Below are 19,338 nucleotides of genomic sequence, written 5' to 3'. Positions count from 1 at the left end.
TACCAGACAAATAAAACTGACAGACAATACCAGACAAATAAAACTGACAGACAATACCAGACAAATAAAACTGATGGACAATACCAGACAAATAAAACTGACGGACAATACTAGACAAATAAAACTGACGGACAATACTAGACAAATAAAACTAACTGACAGACAATACTAGACAAAAAAACTGACGCACAATACTAGACAAAGAAACTCATTTGGCCATTTGGACTCATCCCAGCCCTAGTCATGAACACAGCTAACATCATCCTCAAGTCGTTGCAAAACTCTTGATATGTCCTTGCCAAGTGGGTAACATAACAGATGGATGGGCTTGTAAATTTGACAAAGTATGATAATGGATGACTAGTAGAATCTGATTTTTTTTCTTGTGAAGGAGCCACTATAAAGCTTATGTTAGGCATACCAAGAGATTAGTGACATCAGTCTTTAGTAATGGCACATGACATAATTAAACAACCCATCTTTTGGGTCAATTTTCTAAAATGTCTTATGGAAAGCTTCTTCTTTTTTTCAGACACAATGTGTTCTGAATTTTCCCTGCCTATTTTGTCTAAACTAGCATTGATCATTTGAAGCAGACGCAGAAAATTTCAGACTGTGTTGAGAGTGTCCGATGATCCAAGGTCGTGTCTCAAGGACACAACTTAACCTGAAACATTTACCAGTCCAAATAGTGACAATATAAGAAAATCCCTAAAAAGCCTAAAGTTCTATAACTAGTAGCCCTTAGTAACCATTAACAAACTGAGTTGGACTAGTGCCAAGTTGCATCCCCACATGTAGACACAAACCTCTTAATGAGTATTTTTAACATTTATGTTTTTATGGTTGATTATCTAACAAATATAAACACACCAATAAAACTGTCTTGATTGTTTTCATATCATATCTATGACTAACCCACATACCTGTGGTGGGTTAACAAAATGTACTTGAGATGAACCCCATCTAAATAACTGCACATTTTGCCACCCTCTTCCATGAGCACAAACCACAAAATCACCACCGAAAACACAACACAATTTCACACATGATCCCCAAAATATGCAACACGAACTCTGGAAACATAAGGAGATCTCAGCCCCCTGCGTTGTAACGCCATCCTTCATGTTGATAATTATGGTTACAATTATTTACAGTAACTAGGGAACTGAACGACCAAGTGGCCTCCAACAATGGGGATGATCCTGAAATGTGCAGCAATTTTCTCCCTCATTTACCAGTCACTGATAACCTACATTCTGCCAGCATGCAATGTGGGTGGATTTAGAACCAACTGACTTTGAGTATGTGAGAAAGGGTTAAGATGTTTTCAGACATATTTGCATCTGGATGGGTACTCCGTAGACTGTAACAACCATTAACATTACCCATTAAAGAATATTTCTGATTGGCAAGACCATTCTTGTAGAAAGCCATTCAAGTCTGTGATCTGGTGCTTAAATGGACATGTTGACATCATGGTGTTACTGTGTTCTCACTTTGGGGCCAACAATTTTATAGTCGGGGTGGGGAGTGGTAGAAAACAATGGCAAAATAAATCTTTTCCTGAAAACGCTGGAAAAAAATGTTTTCTCCCCAGGTTTTACCAAAACAAATAAATTGTTCGCTCTACATGCAGGATGTTACGAAAATTATTTTGAACAATAAAAAAAACATTCTGTCTCAAACAAACCTCCCAGGCCCCCATCCCGATTGCTAAATGGTTGTGTGCAGTGAAAGTTTGCTGACTTTTCCAGTATGTCGTATAAATATGTCACTGGAAATGCATTTTTGAGACTTGTGAATTCATGATTAAAAATTTGTGTTACATTCGTCAGTAGAGAGGTCACCTCTCAGAGGTGTACAGAAGTTCATGGACTGAAGGTTCGTATACATTGTTCGACCTTCAATAATTATTTCATAGTGTACAAGCTTGTTAAATCCTGTACACCCTGCTAGTGACTTGTTATTCACAATACAGTAGTCAAGTACTTCACCTCACTTCACCTTATCCACAGAAGTAGTCTAATACTTCACCTCACCCTTACTTAGTCCCATACTTGACGTAAAAGGTGACTGACGGGATCGGGGGATCAGGCTCGCTGACTTGGTTGATACATGTCATCGATCCCAAATGTGTGGATAGATGCTCATGATGTCAATCACTGGATTGTCTGGTCCAGACTCGATTATTTTACAGACCGCCGTCATATAGCTGGAATATTGCTGAGTGTGGCGTTAAACAACAAACCAACCCAACCCAACTTACTTAGTCCACAGAACTAGTTTTGTACTTCGACTCACCTAGTTCACGAATATAAGTCTCGCAGTTCACCTCACCTCACCTCACCTAGTCCACAAAAGTTGTCTCACCTCACCTAGTCCTTAAGGATTGCGCCTGAAGTACTAGAATCTGGTAACCCCTTAAATCTCTAACTGTTAACACAGGGGTTATGACAAAGGCCTGACTTCCAGCTTAATTTCAAACCCTGTGAGAGCAATGGGAAATGCATGACACCACAAGTATGACTGGCCACTTCATCATACTCTGTCTCCTGAAGTACCCCTCCCCATCTGCCATGCTTCATCTTTGTGCACTCACTGGAATTCTTGTCCATAACAATACATGGCTTGGGATCCCAATCAGAGAGAGCGTGAGAGCAGCAAGTCGGCCACTCCAACACAAATACTTCTCTCCGACACAGACCCACAAATGCCTGATCTTGTCTTCTTCATATTATTTGTTTTCATTTTCCAAATAAATATACCGTGATTTATCTGTACAGTCTCCCTTAGGAGCTGTGAATGTTAAGCATGATCTGCACATGTTTCCTTCCCAAGCAGGACATTTTCTGCAAGATTCGAGACATCTGTTTGTATGTGTGTGAGTGAGGTTTAATGGAGCCTCTAACAGTATTTCATGGCATGGCAGTTTCGTGTGGGGAAATCTCGAAGTGACACAATTCATAGCCATTTATCACTTCAAAGAGATACACTTGTAGCATGCTAAGTGAACAACTTGGCTTCTTGCTTTCTGCAATAATCCATCAATATCCCAGTGGGACATCAGAAACAGGTTTCACACATTGTACCCAGGATATCAAACCTGGTGCTTCAGCATGACAAGCAAACACTTGGCCCATTAGGCTACCCTGCTGCCCTTAAAGTGGTGAGAAACCAAGGATCATAACAGGCAAATCTGGTATTCAAACCAGCAGATCCTGGCAAGTATGGGGAGACAACTCTGGTTAGTGAAATGTGGTCCTGGGAAGCCTGTGATTACTCCTATCTTTAGCCTACATGGGGTTTCCCTTTTGTTCAGTTTCTGACATCTTGAGTGAGTGAGTGAGTATGGTTTTACGCCGCTTTTAGCGATGTTCCAGCAATATCACGGCGGGGGACACCAGAAAAGGGCCTCACACATTGTACCCATGTCGGGAATCGAACCTGGGTCTTCGGCGTGACGTGCGAACGCTTTAACCAATAGGCTACCTGACCGCCCTTCTGACATCTTGACACATGACAGGTAAGAAATATTTTGAAATTCAACCCATAACAAACTAAGGTTAAATTGGTCTGATTTTACACATCCCTGTCAGAATAATTCAAACAAGTCTTGATATCCACCACAGGAAGCCACAAATACAACATCCAAGGAATGACAACAGCCGAGGGTAGACACTCATCATGGCAAAGTATACAGCACTGGTCTCAGCCTACCATGGCCCCTGTTGTCTTAATATTTGACAGCAGAGCCAGACAGTTATCACAACCTGGCATCAGGGGTGGACGGCAACCCAAGGGCAACCCGAGGCAACTGTGGCTACAACACTGCAGCCCCAGCCCTTCCTTCTGTCAACAAGCCACACGGAAGTGCCTTTATCTGATGTCACTGGAAAAACTAACTTGGTCAAATAAGGCTGGAAGAAAATGTACCAAAGAAACGGCTTGAGTGCTTTAAGATCCTTTGGTTATATAAATATAACAAGTCAACGTCAGAGAATAACCAATCTTGATTATACACCGAAACAGATTCCATCATGCATAAAAGGCAAAACGGAAGTTAAAATTTTATGAATGGATCACTGACAATCAGTCATTTAATCTGATCAGAGGTCGTAATAAAGATAATATTATCTGTTATAATTAAATATATATAAACCTATACACAATACATTTCTCTCCTCTAAAATTAAAACAATTACTTTTCTGATGCCGATTTCATGAGGAATAGAGCCGGCTGGAACTGGCTATAGACTTGCTTTTATATAAATCTAGATTGGTTTTGTTTTCATAAAATACATATATTCCACAGCCATGGTGCATGACTAGTTAGGTAGGTGAAAAAAGAATAAAATTTCAATTCTATATTTTCTTTTTTGTCATTTCTTAAAAATGAGACAGGAATTTTAAGTACATTCTAAAATAGTATTCCATAGGAACTACCACACACTGTTAGAAGTCAAACAAAGATTAATATTTGAGCAAACATGTCTGCCAGTCAGCAGAACAATTCATAATGTTTTTAGCGTGATTATGTGACATAATTTTAACCCCCAAAAAAGCTTCAGACTACAATTTTGTCCACATTCATGATTACAAATATAAAAAAAAAAAAAAACACCTAACAGCAAGGAATTCTCTATCTAATTCTGTTTCTCACATACAAGTTCCATCAGCGTAAACTATCTGTACCGAGTTGAATGCATGGTACAAGGGAGGCAGATTGGGAGCCTGGATGATTACTGGTCTACCCAACATCTCAGTGCCAGACACACAGCTATTTTGATCACCTCAGGGAAGTTATGATGATTGCATGTGTCATTATTATATCTAGTTGCCATAGTTACACACACACAGGAGCTGACTTTATAGTACTTTTGTCTGGAGAACTGGTACATATTAAACATGGAATTTGTTTGAGAAATAACCTTGGGGTATTTTAGGTTCGTGGTTGGTTGGTTGTTTAACACTGCAATATTGATGAGAGTGAAAGAGTCCTTCTCTAAGCTCATTTCTCAACATGTTAACATCAACAACCAATGAAAGTCAAAATGTACTAATCCCAATGCAAAAACTATAGGGGATCCATCGAGAACTATTACACGCGACAGCTTCCACAGTTTTGGAGCACCCCAACTGTATACAGATGGAACATTCCAGGTGATAAAGATTCCACTGCCACAGATTACAGGACTCGAAAAGTATGCACCATTTCCCTGTTCCCTTCTCCTGCCATCTCCTCCCCTTACCTACTGTTACACGTGCTGTGCCTCACTCTACAGCACTGCTAGTATTACGACCCGCGAAGATCCGGGGTAGAATAGATCTTGAGCAACCCATGTTTGCCATAAAAGGCAACTATACTTGGTGTAAGAGGTGACTAACAGGATTAGGTGGTCAGGCTTGCTGACTTGGTTGAAGCATGTCATCAATACCAATTGCGTGGATCGATGCTCATGATATCAATCACTGGAGTGTCTGGTCCAGACTCGATTCCGCAGACTGCCGTCATATAGCTGGAATATTGCTGAGTGTGGCGTAAAACAACAAACCAACCACTGCTGGTATTACCCATATTAAAAAAATAAGTTCTCCTTAAAGGGAGACTATGCAGCACAGTAGGTAAGGTTGAGTGAGTGAGTGAGTGAGTGAGGTTTTACGCCGCTTTTAGCAATATTCCAGCAATATCACAGCGAGGGACTTCACACAAATGGGCTTCACACATTGTACCAATGTCGGGAATTGAACCTAGGTCTTCAGCATGACAAGTGAACGCTTTAACCACTAAGCTACCCGACTGCCCCTAATGAAGGTTAAGTGTGAAATAGGAGTGAGTGGGTGAGTGAGTATGGTTTTACGCCCATTTAGGAATATTCCAGCAAAATTACGGCGGGGGACACCAGAAATGGGCTTCACACATTATACTCATGTGGGGGAATCGAACACGGGCCTTCGGCATGATGAGCGAACGCTTTAACCACAAGGCTACCCCACCGCCCCTGTGAAATTGGAACATTGCCCCTGTGTGAGTTTGTACTGCTAGAACTTCATTCAGAAATTAGAGTAAGATCTTCATCCAAAAATTTGAGTCAGCTGACTAATCCAGGACAAACCTTTGGCTTAATTTAATCATCAGTGCAAACAAAAATGAACCCTGATGATTCAAGATAAAAGGAAGACATAAATCTCAGGAAATAACTTTAACTTACTGTGTTTATTAACACAAATTCATGGCATCAGTTTTGCTCCATGTTAGTGGTGATAGCGAGAGATAGGGCCACTGCTTCGTCTTCAACCTTTACACTCAACTGCTTTAAGATCAAACATCATGGAGTGTGTTTATAACATTTCTAGCACCCCATGGACTGAACATGCTGTAGTTTATAATATATAAACATAGAAACCATCTTCATGTTTTGTCAATTAGCAGGGGTTGATGTTTTTTGGGGGGTGTATAGATTTTTGGCCCCCAAATTCAGGTCAGTAGGTTGAAAACACATTTTTCAAAACATTCCCAATTTTAAATATATTTTTTAGTTTCTCAAAAGTAGGTAGTGGGAAAAAAAGTGGGGGTTGGAAGAACTGGGAAAGAAACCAGCGTAGAGTTACCTCCCTTCCAGTATAGACTTAGAACTATTCCGATTCCTCGTAATTTGTTGTGTTTTTAAGTTTGTAAGAATAAGATACATTTTTAATAGGTTTTTAATTATAGTATCTTAATATCATTTATATATTGATAGTGACAGTAATTGAGGATTTATTCCATTTTACTTATTTCTGGTTGGTGGAATAAATAAAACCACTGGTTTCATTTCTCCAACGGAAGAAGTCTGTTGCAAGCTGTATTAACAAGGAAACTAGTAACACCTTACATAATGACTCTACTAGTCATATTGGCATTACACATGTTAAATGCTTCTAAGTTCTTTTTTTTCTGGACCCATGAGTAGAATAGGTCTTCAGCTACCCATGCTTGCCGTAAAAGGTGACTATGCTTGTTGTAAGAGGCCACTAACGGGATTTGGCGGTCAGATTCGCTGACTTAGTTCATTCATGTCATCATATCCCAATTGTATGGATCGATGCTCATGATGTCAATCACTGGATTGTCTGGTCCAGACTCGATCATTTACAGACCACCGTCATATAGCTGGAATATTGCTATTGAATAATGAATATTAAACAAAACCAACCAAATCTTTTTCTCTGGCTTAGATGATGGGTTGCAGGGGCAGGATGACCCATTATTAAACTGTTAAAGATGACACACATTTTGAAATTTAATGATAGGATGTTTTCTAATTATAGTCATTTCTAGGTTTTCTTCCACAGTTTTAACATAATTCTATTTTGGACAAGCCTCATTAAGGGTTTTGGCACAAGACCACTCAAGGCATTAGAAAGGATATCACAACCTGGCATCAGGGGTGGACGGCAACCCAAGGGCAACCCGAGGCAACTGTGGCTACAACACTGCAGCCCCAGCCCTTCCTTGTGTCAACAAGCCACACGGAAGTGCCTTTATCTGATGTCACTGGAAAAACTAACTTGGTCAAATAAGGCTGGAAGAAAATGTACCAAAGAAACGTCTTGAGTGCTTTAAGATCCTTTGGTTATATAAATATAACAAGTCAACGTCAGAGAATAACCAATCTTGATTATACGCCGAAACAGATTCCATCATGCATTAAAGGCAAAACAAGTTAAAATTTTATGAATGGATCACTGACAATCAGTCATTTAATCTGATCAGAGGTCGTAATAAAGATAATATTATCTGTTATAATTAAATATATATAAACCTATACACAATACATTTCTCTCCTCTAAAATTAAAACAATTACTTTTCTGATGCTGATTTCATGAGGAATAGAGCCGGCTGGAACTGGCTATAGACTTGCTTTTATATAAATCTAGATTGGTTTTGTTTTCATAAAATACATATATTCCACAGCCATGGTGCATGACTAGTTAGGTAGGTGAAAAAAGAATAAAATTTCAATTCTATATTTTCTTTTTTGTCATTTCTTAAAAATGAGACAGGAATTTTAAGTACATTCTAAAATAGTATTCCATAGGAACTACCACACACTGTTAGAAGTCAAACAAAGATTAATATTTGAGCAAACATGTCTGCCAGTCAGCAGAACAATTCATAATGTTTTTAGCGTGATTATGTGACATAATTTTAACCCAAAAAAAAGCTTCAGACTACAATTTTGTCCACATTCATGATTACAAATATAAAAAAAAAATAAAACACCTAACAGCAAGGAATTCTCTATCTAATTCTGTTTCTCACATACAAGTTCCATCAGCGTGAACTATCTGTACCGAGTTGAATGCATGGTACAAGGGAGGCAGATTGGGAGCCTGGATGATTACTGGTCTACCCAACATCTCAGTGCCAGACACACAGCTATTTTGATCACCTCAGGGAAGTTATGATGATTGCATGTGTCATTATTATATCTAGTTGCCATAGTTACACACACACAGGAGCTGACTTTATAGTACTTTTGTCTGGAGAACTGGTACATATTAAACATGGAATTTGTGTTGAGAAATAACCTAGGGGTATTTTAGGTTCGTGGTTGGTTGGTTGTTTAACACTGCAATATTGATGAGAGTGAAAGAGTCCTTCTCTAAGCTCATTTCTCAACATGTTAACATCAACAACCAATGAAAGTCAAAATGTACTAATCCCAATGTTAAAACTATAGGGGATCCATCGAGAACTATTACACGCGACAGCTTCCACAGTTTTGGAGCACCCCAACTGTATACAGATGGAACATTCCAGGTGATAAAGATTCCACTGCCACAGATTACAGGACTCGAAAAGTATGCACCATTTCCCTGTTCCCTTCTCCTGCCATCTCCTCCCCTTACCTACTGTTACACGTGCTGTGCCTCACTCTACAGCACTGCTAGTATTACGACCCGCGAAGATCCGGGGTAGAATAGATCTTGAGCAACCCATGTTTGCCATAAAAGGCAACTATACTTGGTGTAAGAGGTGACTAACAGGATTAGGTGGTCAGGCTTGCTGACTTGGTTGAAGCATGTCATCAATACCAATTGCGTGGATCGATGCTCCGCAGACTGCCGTCATATAGCTGGAATATTGCTGAGTGTGGCGTAAAACAACAAACCAACCACTGCTGGTATTACCCATATTAAAAAAATAAGTTCTCCTTAAAGGGAGACTATGCAGCACAGTAGGTAAGGTTGAGTGAGTGAGTGAGTGAGGTTTTACGCCGCTTTTGGCAATATTCCAGCAATATCACAGCGAGGGACTTCACACAAATGGGCTTCACACATTGTACCAATGTCGGGAATTGAACCCAGGTCTTCAGCATGACAAGTGAACGCTTTAACCACTAAGCTACCCGACCGCCCCTAATGAAGGTTAAGTGTGAAATAGGAGTGAGTGAGTGAGTGAGTGAGTATGGTTTTACGCCCATTTAGGAATATTCCAGCAATATTACGGCGGGGGACACCAGAAATGGGCTTCACACATTATACTCATGTGGGGGAATCGAACACGGGCCTTCGGCATGATGAGCAAACGCTTTAACCACAAGGCTACCCCACCGCCCCTGTGAAATTGGAACATTGCCCCTGTGTGAGTTTGTACTGCTAGAACTTCATTCAGAAATTAGAGTAAGATCTTCATCCAAAAATTTGAGTCAGCTGACTAATCCAGGACAAACCTTTGGCTTAATTTAATCATCAGTGCAAACAAAAATGAACCCTGATGATTCAAGATAAAAGGAAGACATAAATCTCAGGAAATAACTTTAACTTACTGTGTTTATTAACACAAATTCATGGCATCAGTTTTGCTCCATGTTAGTGGTGATAGTGAGAGATAGGGCCACTGCTTCGTCTTCAACCTTTACACTCAACTGCTTTAAGATCAAACATCATGGAGTGTGTTTATAACATTTCTAGCACCCCATGGACTGAACATGCTGTAGTTTATAATATATAAACATAGAAACCATCTTCATGTTTTGTCAATTAGCAGGGGTTGATGTTTTTTTGGGGGTGTATAGATTTTTGGCCCCCAAATTCAGGTCAGTAGGTTGAAAACACATTTTTCAAAACATTCCCAATTTTAAATATATTTTTTAGTTTCTCAAAAGTAGGTAGTGGGAAAAAAAGTGGGGGTTGGAAGAACTGGGAAAGAAACCAGTGTAGAGTTACCTCCCTTCCAGTATAGACTTAGAACTATTCCGATTCCTCGTTATTTGTTGTGTTTTTAAGTTTGTAAGAATAAGATACATTTTTAATAGGTTTTTAATTATAGTATCTTCATATCATTTATATATTGATAGTGACAGTAATTGAGGATTTATTACATTTTACTTATTTCTGGTTGGTGGAATAAATAAAACCACTGGTTTCATTTCTCCCACGGAAGAAGTCTGTTACAAGCTGTATTAACAAGGAAACTAGTAACACCTTACATAATGACTCTACTAGTGATATTGGCATTACACATGTTAAATGCTTCATAAGTTCTTTTTTTTCTGGACCCGTGTAAATCCGGAGTAGAATAGGTCTTCAGCAACCCATGCTTGCCGTAAAAGGTGACTATGCTTGTTGTAAGAGGCCACTAACGGGATTGGGTGGTCAGGCTCGCTGACTTGGTTCATGCATGTCATCGTATCCCAATTGTGTGGATCGATGCTCATGATGTCAATCACTGGATTGTCTGGTCCAGACTCGATCATTTACAGACCGCCGTCATATAGCTGGAATATTGCTATTGAATAATGAATATTAAACAAAACCAACCAAATCTTTTTTTCTGGCTTAGATGATGGGTTGCAGGGGCAGGATGACCCATTATTAAACTGTTAAAGATGACACACATTTTGAAATTTAATGATAGGATGTTTTCAAATTATAGTCATTTCTAGGTTTTCTTCCACAGTTTTAACATAATTCTATTTTGGACAAGCCTCATTAAGGGTTTTGGCACAAGACCACTCAAGGCATTAGAAAGGATAAATAGAAAATACACTTCAAGAAACAGGAACATATGTTGCTTGACTAATTGTTACCTTCTTTTTGGTTGACTTTGGCAAAGAAAACCTGCACTCATTCACTCACAGAAGGAGCAACTTGATGCCATTGGCAACAGAAAGATCGATCTAAGGGCCACAACTCTTGATTCCTTTATCCCACAATGAAATAACTGATCCTTGTATAACACCCATCTCTCCCCTTACCTAACAACCTCTAGCATCGAAAGTCCAAAACCTACCCTTCCAATCACTTGATATGGCCCACACCTTGCAGACAGAATAACAAAGCAGGGATGTATATTCCAATATACCCCTACCCACCTCGGGCCCACCTTCGAATGTGTACCTCACAAAGATTATTGACATTAGAGAATATTCTTCCATAGACATCTTCCAAACAACCTTTTGGAAGTCTTTTGGCACATGTCAGGAAAAGATCAAATGTCAAGGGATACAAAACAACTCATAATAGAGTTTATGGTTACACTTTCTAAAAAAGTACTATTTCAAACAAGCAACTGCCCTACCCCTACTCCAGTACACATAGACCCTTGCTACCCCAACCCTCCATCATCTTGGCCTCTTATCAACAGTAGGTCAAACAAGCACCACCCCACCACCCTCACAACACTACCCCATTCCACCCTCCCCCAACACTACACACACCCTCACCCTCTCCTCCATCATCCTGGCCTATATCAACAGTAGGTCAAACAAGCACCACACCACCGCCCTCTCCCAACACTACCCCCCCCCCCCCCCCCCCCCCCCCCTCCCCAAACACTACACACATCTTCCCCCTCCATCCTGGGTCATACAAGCACCACACCACCACCCTCCCCCAACACTACACACACCCTCACCCTCTCCTCCATCATCCTGGCCTATATCAACAGTAGGTCATACAAGCACCACACCACCACCCTCCCCCAACACTACACACACCCTCACCCTCTCCTCCATCATCCTGGCCTATATCAACAGTGGGTTAAACAAGCACCACCATCACCACCACCACCCCGACCCCGCCCCTCCCACCATCATATTGGGTCAAACAAGCACCACACCACCCCTCCCCCAAGACAACACCCCCACCCCCTCCCCCAACACTACACACCCTCCATCATCTTGGCCTACATCAACAGTGGGTCAAAGAAGCCCCCTGAAACAAGAAACATCACCAGACATGTGCTACTTCAGCTCAACTATTTCCAATCTGTTTACAGGCAAAACAACTGTGCTTTCTTTGTGAATGTCAGAGTGGAGGGTGATGTTATATATAGCTGTACCTGTTCACATCAGCATGTGTTCCAGGAGAGCAGCTGGCCATAGCAGGGAGGGGAGATCTGGTTGCTACTACAAACTTAATACATTCAACTGTTACAGTGTCAAGTCACTTAACACAGGAATGCCGGGGAGTCAGCAGCGATGCATGGTTCTTGCCATAGAGAAGCTAAAAAGCTCACTGTTTATAGAATCTCTGCAAACCTTTTGTGCCATAAAATTAAACCTAGGCAATAAACGTATCAGGTCTGTTAGTTTCTTGTCAGAGAGAAATGAAACAGATCTCATTTAGAACTCCTGGTACTTTTTATCAGAAGAAAGACAGTAAATACTGCTCACTGTACACCAATTACTATCACAGAGATACAGTCAAATAGTATTGTATCTTAACTTCCTAAGACCAGATCAGTCTGTTTCCTGTTTCATTGAAGAGCCTACCTACATTCACTGCAGTAGAAGTAAAACAAATTCTGTGTTTGATTGAAAATTGTTTTGTCATCCTATTATTTATATTTTGGTTAAAACTCTCAAGAGGCTTTATTTGGTGGAAATCAATACTAACAGCATTTTAAAAAATATTTTTGACATATGGACCAAGAAAATAGGTATTAAAGAAATGATTTACAAATTTACATAAATACAGTAAACTACGCTTATAATGAACTTACTTTTTAGTCCCGGCTATTTGTTGTAGTAATGCTGTATATATGCTTATAACGAACTACGGTTATAACGAACTAAAAATAGTAGTCCCTTTGAGTTCGTTATAGTGAGTGAGTGAGTATGGTTTTACGCCGCTTTTAGCAATATTCCAGCAACATCACGGCGGGGGACACCAGAAATGGGCTTCACACATTGTACCCATGTCGGGATTCGAACCTGGGTTTTCAGCGTGACGAGCGAACGCTTTAACCACTAGGCTACCTGACCGCCCCTGAGTTCGTTATAACCGTAGTTTACTGTACCTTCTTTAAAAAGATTAGTTGGAAACATTATTCTAAAACAATTAAATTGTTTGTTGGCATCATACGCACACTCCATCTTGGAAATTTGCTAGGAAAATAAGCAGTTTCAAAATGTAAGTATCAAAAGTATCAAAATTCAAAACATCTCCAGCAAACATTTATTGCCAGTGAAACTCCACACATCAACAGCTGAGTCTTGCATAGTCTTGCCAAGGGCCTTTGTCATAACACTTTGTGCTTTGGCAAACAAACAAATTCTTATGTTTTGGTTAACATGCGTGTCACAGGTATGAGACAAAAAAATATCCTTTTACTCATTTTCCTAAGTGATGAATTGTAAAATGATAGGCTGCTTGGGTTACAATGGAGGTCTCATGGATTTTAACTTATTATTTCAAAGCAACGTTTTGGTATGGGACACAAGAAGGTAATGGAGAAATCGTTGGTGTGTTGTCATGTACCTAGATATGTACTTTAGTTATGATTATTCCAGTTTGGGTTTTCTACTTGCCTTGACCGAGTTTGAAACAAAAACATGGACGGTAAATCCGTTGGAGAAATGAGTGAGTGAGTATGACTTTACGCAGCTTTCAGCAATATTATTCCAGCAATATCACGGCAGGGACACCAGAAATGGGCTTCACACACTGTACCCATTTCGGGAATCGAACCTGGGTCTTCAGCATGATGAGTGAACGCTTTAACTAATAGGCTACCCAACGGCCCGACCATTAGTAAGGGTTTTACTATATGTTATCATCATAAGGACTAGTGGACCAAAACAGTTAGTTTCTATCGCTGTCTGAGCTCCTATTTTTTTCGAAATCTTTGCATATGACCTATCATGACCTATAGTTGCATCAGTTCACGTGTTTAAATACATGCTCAGAATGGCCAGTGAATTCCTGGCTCAGAATCAACTGCAAAAACAAGAGTGGAGTGTCATCATGATGGTTAACTTTGGTCAAAAGGCGCACAAGAACAAGTACATGTAAGGCAACGGTAGTGACTCACCATAGCCCTCGGAGCTGGTGTTGCATTGTGGGCTGGACATGGGGTAGTTTCCAGGGATCATCACGGAGATCGGGGGCACACTTGGCAGGGACTTGTCATCTGCAATATCAGAGAAAGCAAGTCAGTTTTACAGCAGCATGTACAGAGTGAGTGAGTGAGTGAGTGAGTGAGTGAGTGAGTGAGTGAGTGACATCAGAGTCAGTAATACCAGCTTTATCATGGTGTTCCATAACAAACGGAATCTGCATCCTGCAAACCAGAGCACAGGCGGTTCTAGAGGGGGGAAGGGGGGGGGGGGGGGGGGGGTCCAGGGGGGAGAAAACCAAATGCAGTACTTTGTAGGCAGCAAAATGATTTTGATATTCTGGACCCCTTCCTTTTTAAAAATGCTGGATTCCCTCTTGCAGAGGTTGAACATGGGACCAAGGAAGTGTCTGATGATCATATTATCATCAGGGTATGAAACTCCCAAAAATTTCAGCCAGACCACAGGACTGGCTAGCTGAAATACTTGCCAGCCCTGACCAAAACCTGCCTGCCCACTATAATCATATGTTTCTCAGGATAAGCTAACGGGGTTTCTTTTTGGTTACATTTTATCATTCATCTTTACATGTGAATTAATGCTTATCATCAGTAAATATTTAGAATATTTTCACATATGAAATATAACCCGACCGTCGGGCAGGGGGATTTGAAAATCTGGCAGCCCGAGTTGAAATCAACCCGTCTCGGATGGTCGGGCAGGCAGGTATTTCGAACACTGTTATCATACTGCTGCTCCAGTGAAGTTATACTTGGAAAAAAAAAAATTCAAAAAAGAAGTTTCTAAGGAATTGTTTAAGAAAAAACACATAGGCAAAACAGAAATGAATCACACTTCAAGATAAATTCTACAACAATAATAACAAAATTCTTTGGATATTTTAGCAAACAAGGTCTAACAAATATCCCCATACCTCTCTATTTACAAATATTAAACTGATACATAACAGTTACATTCTTTTCGAATGACTCAGAAGCACAAACACAACTTTCCCACACAAATCAGCCTCAGTATGCACTTACTCCCACTGGGAAGTAAACTTCAGGCGGCCATTACAACAACAGGGGAGGTAACTCTCCCTATTTGTGCCCCTATCCACCCCCTTCCATGCCAAGTTCAATACATTTCCCCACCAACGTAATGACATCCTCCAAAACATACATGCATCAATGTCAACATCTGCCCCCTGAAAGATAATTTACTTCCTGCAGATTCTGGCTCGATGCAACTAAAGTGCCAGTTGTGTTTATTAGCTGGAGGCCATCTTTTTATTTCTGGGCAGGCAGCTGACATGATATTGGTAATGAAGATATATGATACGCACAGTCTTTTATATGTGTTTCTGCGGGATAGTTTATGGTAATGTATGACAGAGTTGGAATGTATATCTACATTTTTACACTTTTGCACCTAGCTTTCATACGTAATTGTAACCAAACATTCACATTACAATTGAAGTGTGATCCCAAAATACAAAATTACATATGGTCAATTCTTTAAGACTGACCAAGATGCTGAAATATACCTACAAAATGTTGGAAATGAATGATTTTCAGGATTAAAGTGAAATGTAAAGTTCAGCGTCATTCTTTATAGTGATGAAAATATTTAATAATTTATCATTCATAAATGATAAAGCGTAAACAACATAGGCATGAACTCTAAGAGAACAAAAGTAGTGCCAAATTTATTTGAAAGGTGGCCCATGTAACATTCACTGAATTCTCCTTATGTCTAAAATTTAATATTTGGGTGCTATATTAACCTATACCGAAACAATATCAGATATGTTTACTGCTCAAAAGATTTTACAGAACACCCCATTCTTTCAGGCTTTCATGCCATGTGAGATTAACTATAGTAATATGAAAGTATTGGGTGTTCTTTAACTTCTTTTGAGTAGCATATCTGGCAAAACTCTCCAGTCTGAACTACATGAAGAGGTGGTCAATAGTATGAAGCAATTTTTAAAGTCTTCTGCAACAAAACCAACAATATTCCAGTTATATACTGGCAGGCTGTGAGTTATCAAGTCCGGGACTGGCAAACCATTTTGGGATGACAAGACCAAACAAACCTGGGCCCACTTGCACAAAGCGATCTTAGTGCTACGACTATTGTAAGCCAATGTTAAAGTATGGTAGTTACGATCATCTTAGCGCTAAGATCCCTTTGTGCAAGTGGGCCCAGGTCACACATTGTATTTGTTTGTTTATTTGTTGTTTAACACCGCACTCAGCAATATTCCAGCCATATGACAGCGGTCTGTACATAATCGAGTCTGGACCAGATAATCCAGTGATTGATATATATTATATGCATCAACCAAGCCTGACCACCCAATCACGTTAGTCGCCTCTTACGACAAGCATAGTCACCTTTTACAGCAAGCATGGGTTGCTGAAGACCTATTACACATTGTAAACATCTGATACTCACTAGTCAGCTCTTACAACAATTATGGGGAACTGGAGTTCACAAGGTGGGTTGAGGAAGAAGAAGAAGTAGAAGAAGAAGAAGAAGAAGAATAGCGCCTGACTTTCAACTAAAACAAATGCTCAGTGGTGCTGTAAGGAGTCTATCAACAAACAAACAAAGTATTAAGCAATCAGGGACCCTTCCACAAAGGGATCTTAGCGCTAAGATGATCGTAACTCAAAAACTTTAACATAGACTTACAACAATCATAGCCGTAAGATCGCTTTGTGGAACAGGCCCCAGGTCGGTACAATATGGCCAATAGTGATGAAACATTCTATTTTCCGCAAATTGTGCTCCGAGAAGGACATGCTACCATGCCACATATCATCGGTTGGGGGTTTAGCGTCCATTTCTGGAGTTCCAATTTCATGGACGGGCTCTACTCAGGCTCGCTGACTTGGTTGATGCATGTGGATCGATGCTCATGATATTAATCACTGGATTGTCTGGTCCAGGCTCGGTTATTTACAGACCGCCATCATATAGCTGGAATATTGCTGAGTGCGGCGTTAAATGACAAACCAAAACTACTCTTTAGACCATGTATTTTACCTGCTGTATTTACAAGAGGAAATGGCATTAGGACATTCTGTAATGGAGAATATCATGAGAATATCTGTTGATTATGGAAGTAGAATCAACAAGCCCCAAACACAATTAAGTGATATCTCCGACTTAAACCATGTTATGGTTGATATATTATTTCTCTATAATTTTCATAATGACCTATAGTTGCATCAGTCTTAGTTGTTTAAAATGCACGTTCAGAATGGCCAGTGAATTCCTGGCTCTTGAACTGGCCCATATACTTGTACTGCAATATTCATACAGTTAGAACAACTTATCCAGTACTTACATAATGCACATGCTTAGAATAAATGCATGAGCATTTCAAAAAGTAGGTCAGTAAACTCTCCATTCGTTACAGATAAAGTTTAAACAATAGTGATATCATAGCTTTGTTTAGTCTTAGTTGTTCAAAATGCACGTTCAGAATGGCCAGTGAATTCCTGGCTCAGAATCAACTGCAACAACTACAGCATGTACAGTGTGACATCATCATTATGGTTTAAAAAACAATTACATGATGAATCAATTACTGAATATGATGCGACATTTTCTACCTGTCACCCCAGCTTGATAATGGTGTAAAAATCTACATCAAAACGTCTCTTTATGCAATAAACCAGGAGTTGTACGTTTTCTTACTTAATCACCAACTTCGAAAATGCCAGTCAAACAGTTATTTTCTATGACAATACTAATTTCAAGACAAATTAAAGACAATCAATGTCTTAAAATATGTACCAATCCGAAAACCTCACAGAAACAGAACCCATACTGTCCGAACAGCAAGCTACCACTGAAACCAGTGTGCTGAGCTGATCCTGTACTACAGCAGCCATAATCAGAGCTCCAGATAAGCTTTTGGTGTTGTGGGTATTTTACCCATGCATTTAAAAATCATTGGGTATCAGTAATTCTATCTGGGTATTCAAATTTCTGTTACCCACTAGTTTTTACACATGTGGGTATTTAAGTTAAATATTTAAAAACTCTATTCATCTAGTCCCTGCAAACTGGTGTCGTGTGGGTTCGAGAGCTTTATAGGACTCAAAAATACCACGATACTTCCACAAGAAAGTGTGATGGCAAATGATCATGATGTAACTGTCATTGTGGAGTTTGGTAAGGTTGACGGAATGCCCGTTCATAATTTCAAAATAGGTTGCTGATTTGCTAATCGAATACGCAGGGTTACTTCACAATATTTTGATGATAAGCACACAAGTTTTATTTTTGTAGCGTATCTGTAATGTTCGTTGCATATTTGATACACTTGGATTGGATTTTACTGCGTATTTCTGCATTTCTAATGCGTATTTTACGCAGATACGCAGCTTATCTGGAGCTCTGCATATTGAATATTGATTTGCTAATCGAATACGCAGGGTTACTTCACAATATTTTGATGATACATACACAAGTTTTATTTTTGTAGCGTATCTGTAATGTTCGTTGCATATTTGATACACTTGGATTTTATCTTACTGCGTATTTCTGCATTTCTAATGCGTATTTTACGCAGATACGCAGCTTATCTGGAGCTCTGCATATTGAATGAGGCCCATCTGGACAAACATGCGTGAATAGTGCAAGCTCCTTCGGCAGTATTTACCAGACCTAAACCGATGACATGCCACACGATACCCTGCCATGACTCAGCGGTTCCTGGGTGGCAAGATCATTAGATACCGAAGCAATTTTTCAGCTATTACATTGGCATCACACACAACACAGACTGGGTACAATATACTATATAACGAGACACATGCACCACCCAGATGGTAATAATAATGGTTATAGCACGGCAAGCATCATGGCTGCACTGCCAGCATAGCAATTACTATGCTGTGTGTAGGATTCCGAAATGGCAAAAGTCAATTAGTTTTATACATATAGAAGTAGCATCTGTCTGAAGTTGTAGGTGCATTAGGCCAGGCG

The 19,338-nt window shown here is 39.8% G+C and overlaps 1 protein-coding gene across 2 annotated transcripts in view; it reads right to left on the bottom strand.

Moving 5' to 3' along the window:
- LOC124151015 (mediator of RNA polymerase II transcription subunit 15-like) overlaps window positions 1-19,338 on the bottom strand; it is a 63,828-nt gene that overhangs the window by 14,104 nt on the left and 30,386 nt on the right. For both annotated transcript variants that reach the window (XR_007221063.1, XM_046523246.2), the window contains exon 15: window positions 14,307-14,405. Coding sequence is in view for 1 of the 2 variants with exons in the window: in XM_046523246.2 (XP_046379202.2) it covers window positions 14,307-14,405 (99 nt within the window). In the remaining variant the exon portion in view is untranslated. The remainder of the gene's footprint in view (window positions 1-14,306; window positions 14,406-19,338) is intronic.

This window comes from Haliotis rufescens, unplaced genomic scaffold, assembly GCF_023055435.1.
Source record: "Haliotis rufescens isolate VD_foot unplaced genomic scaffold, xgHalRufe1.0.p SCAF_15, whole genome shotgun sequence".
Taxonomy (NCBI): domain Eukaryota; kingdom Metazoa; phylum Mollusca; class Gastropoda; order Lepetellida; family Haliotidae; genus Haliotis; species Haliotis rufescens.
This window is presented reverse-complemented; position numbering and strand designations above follow the sequence as displayed.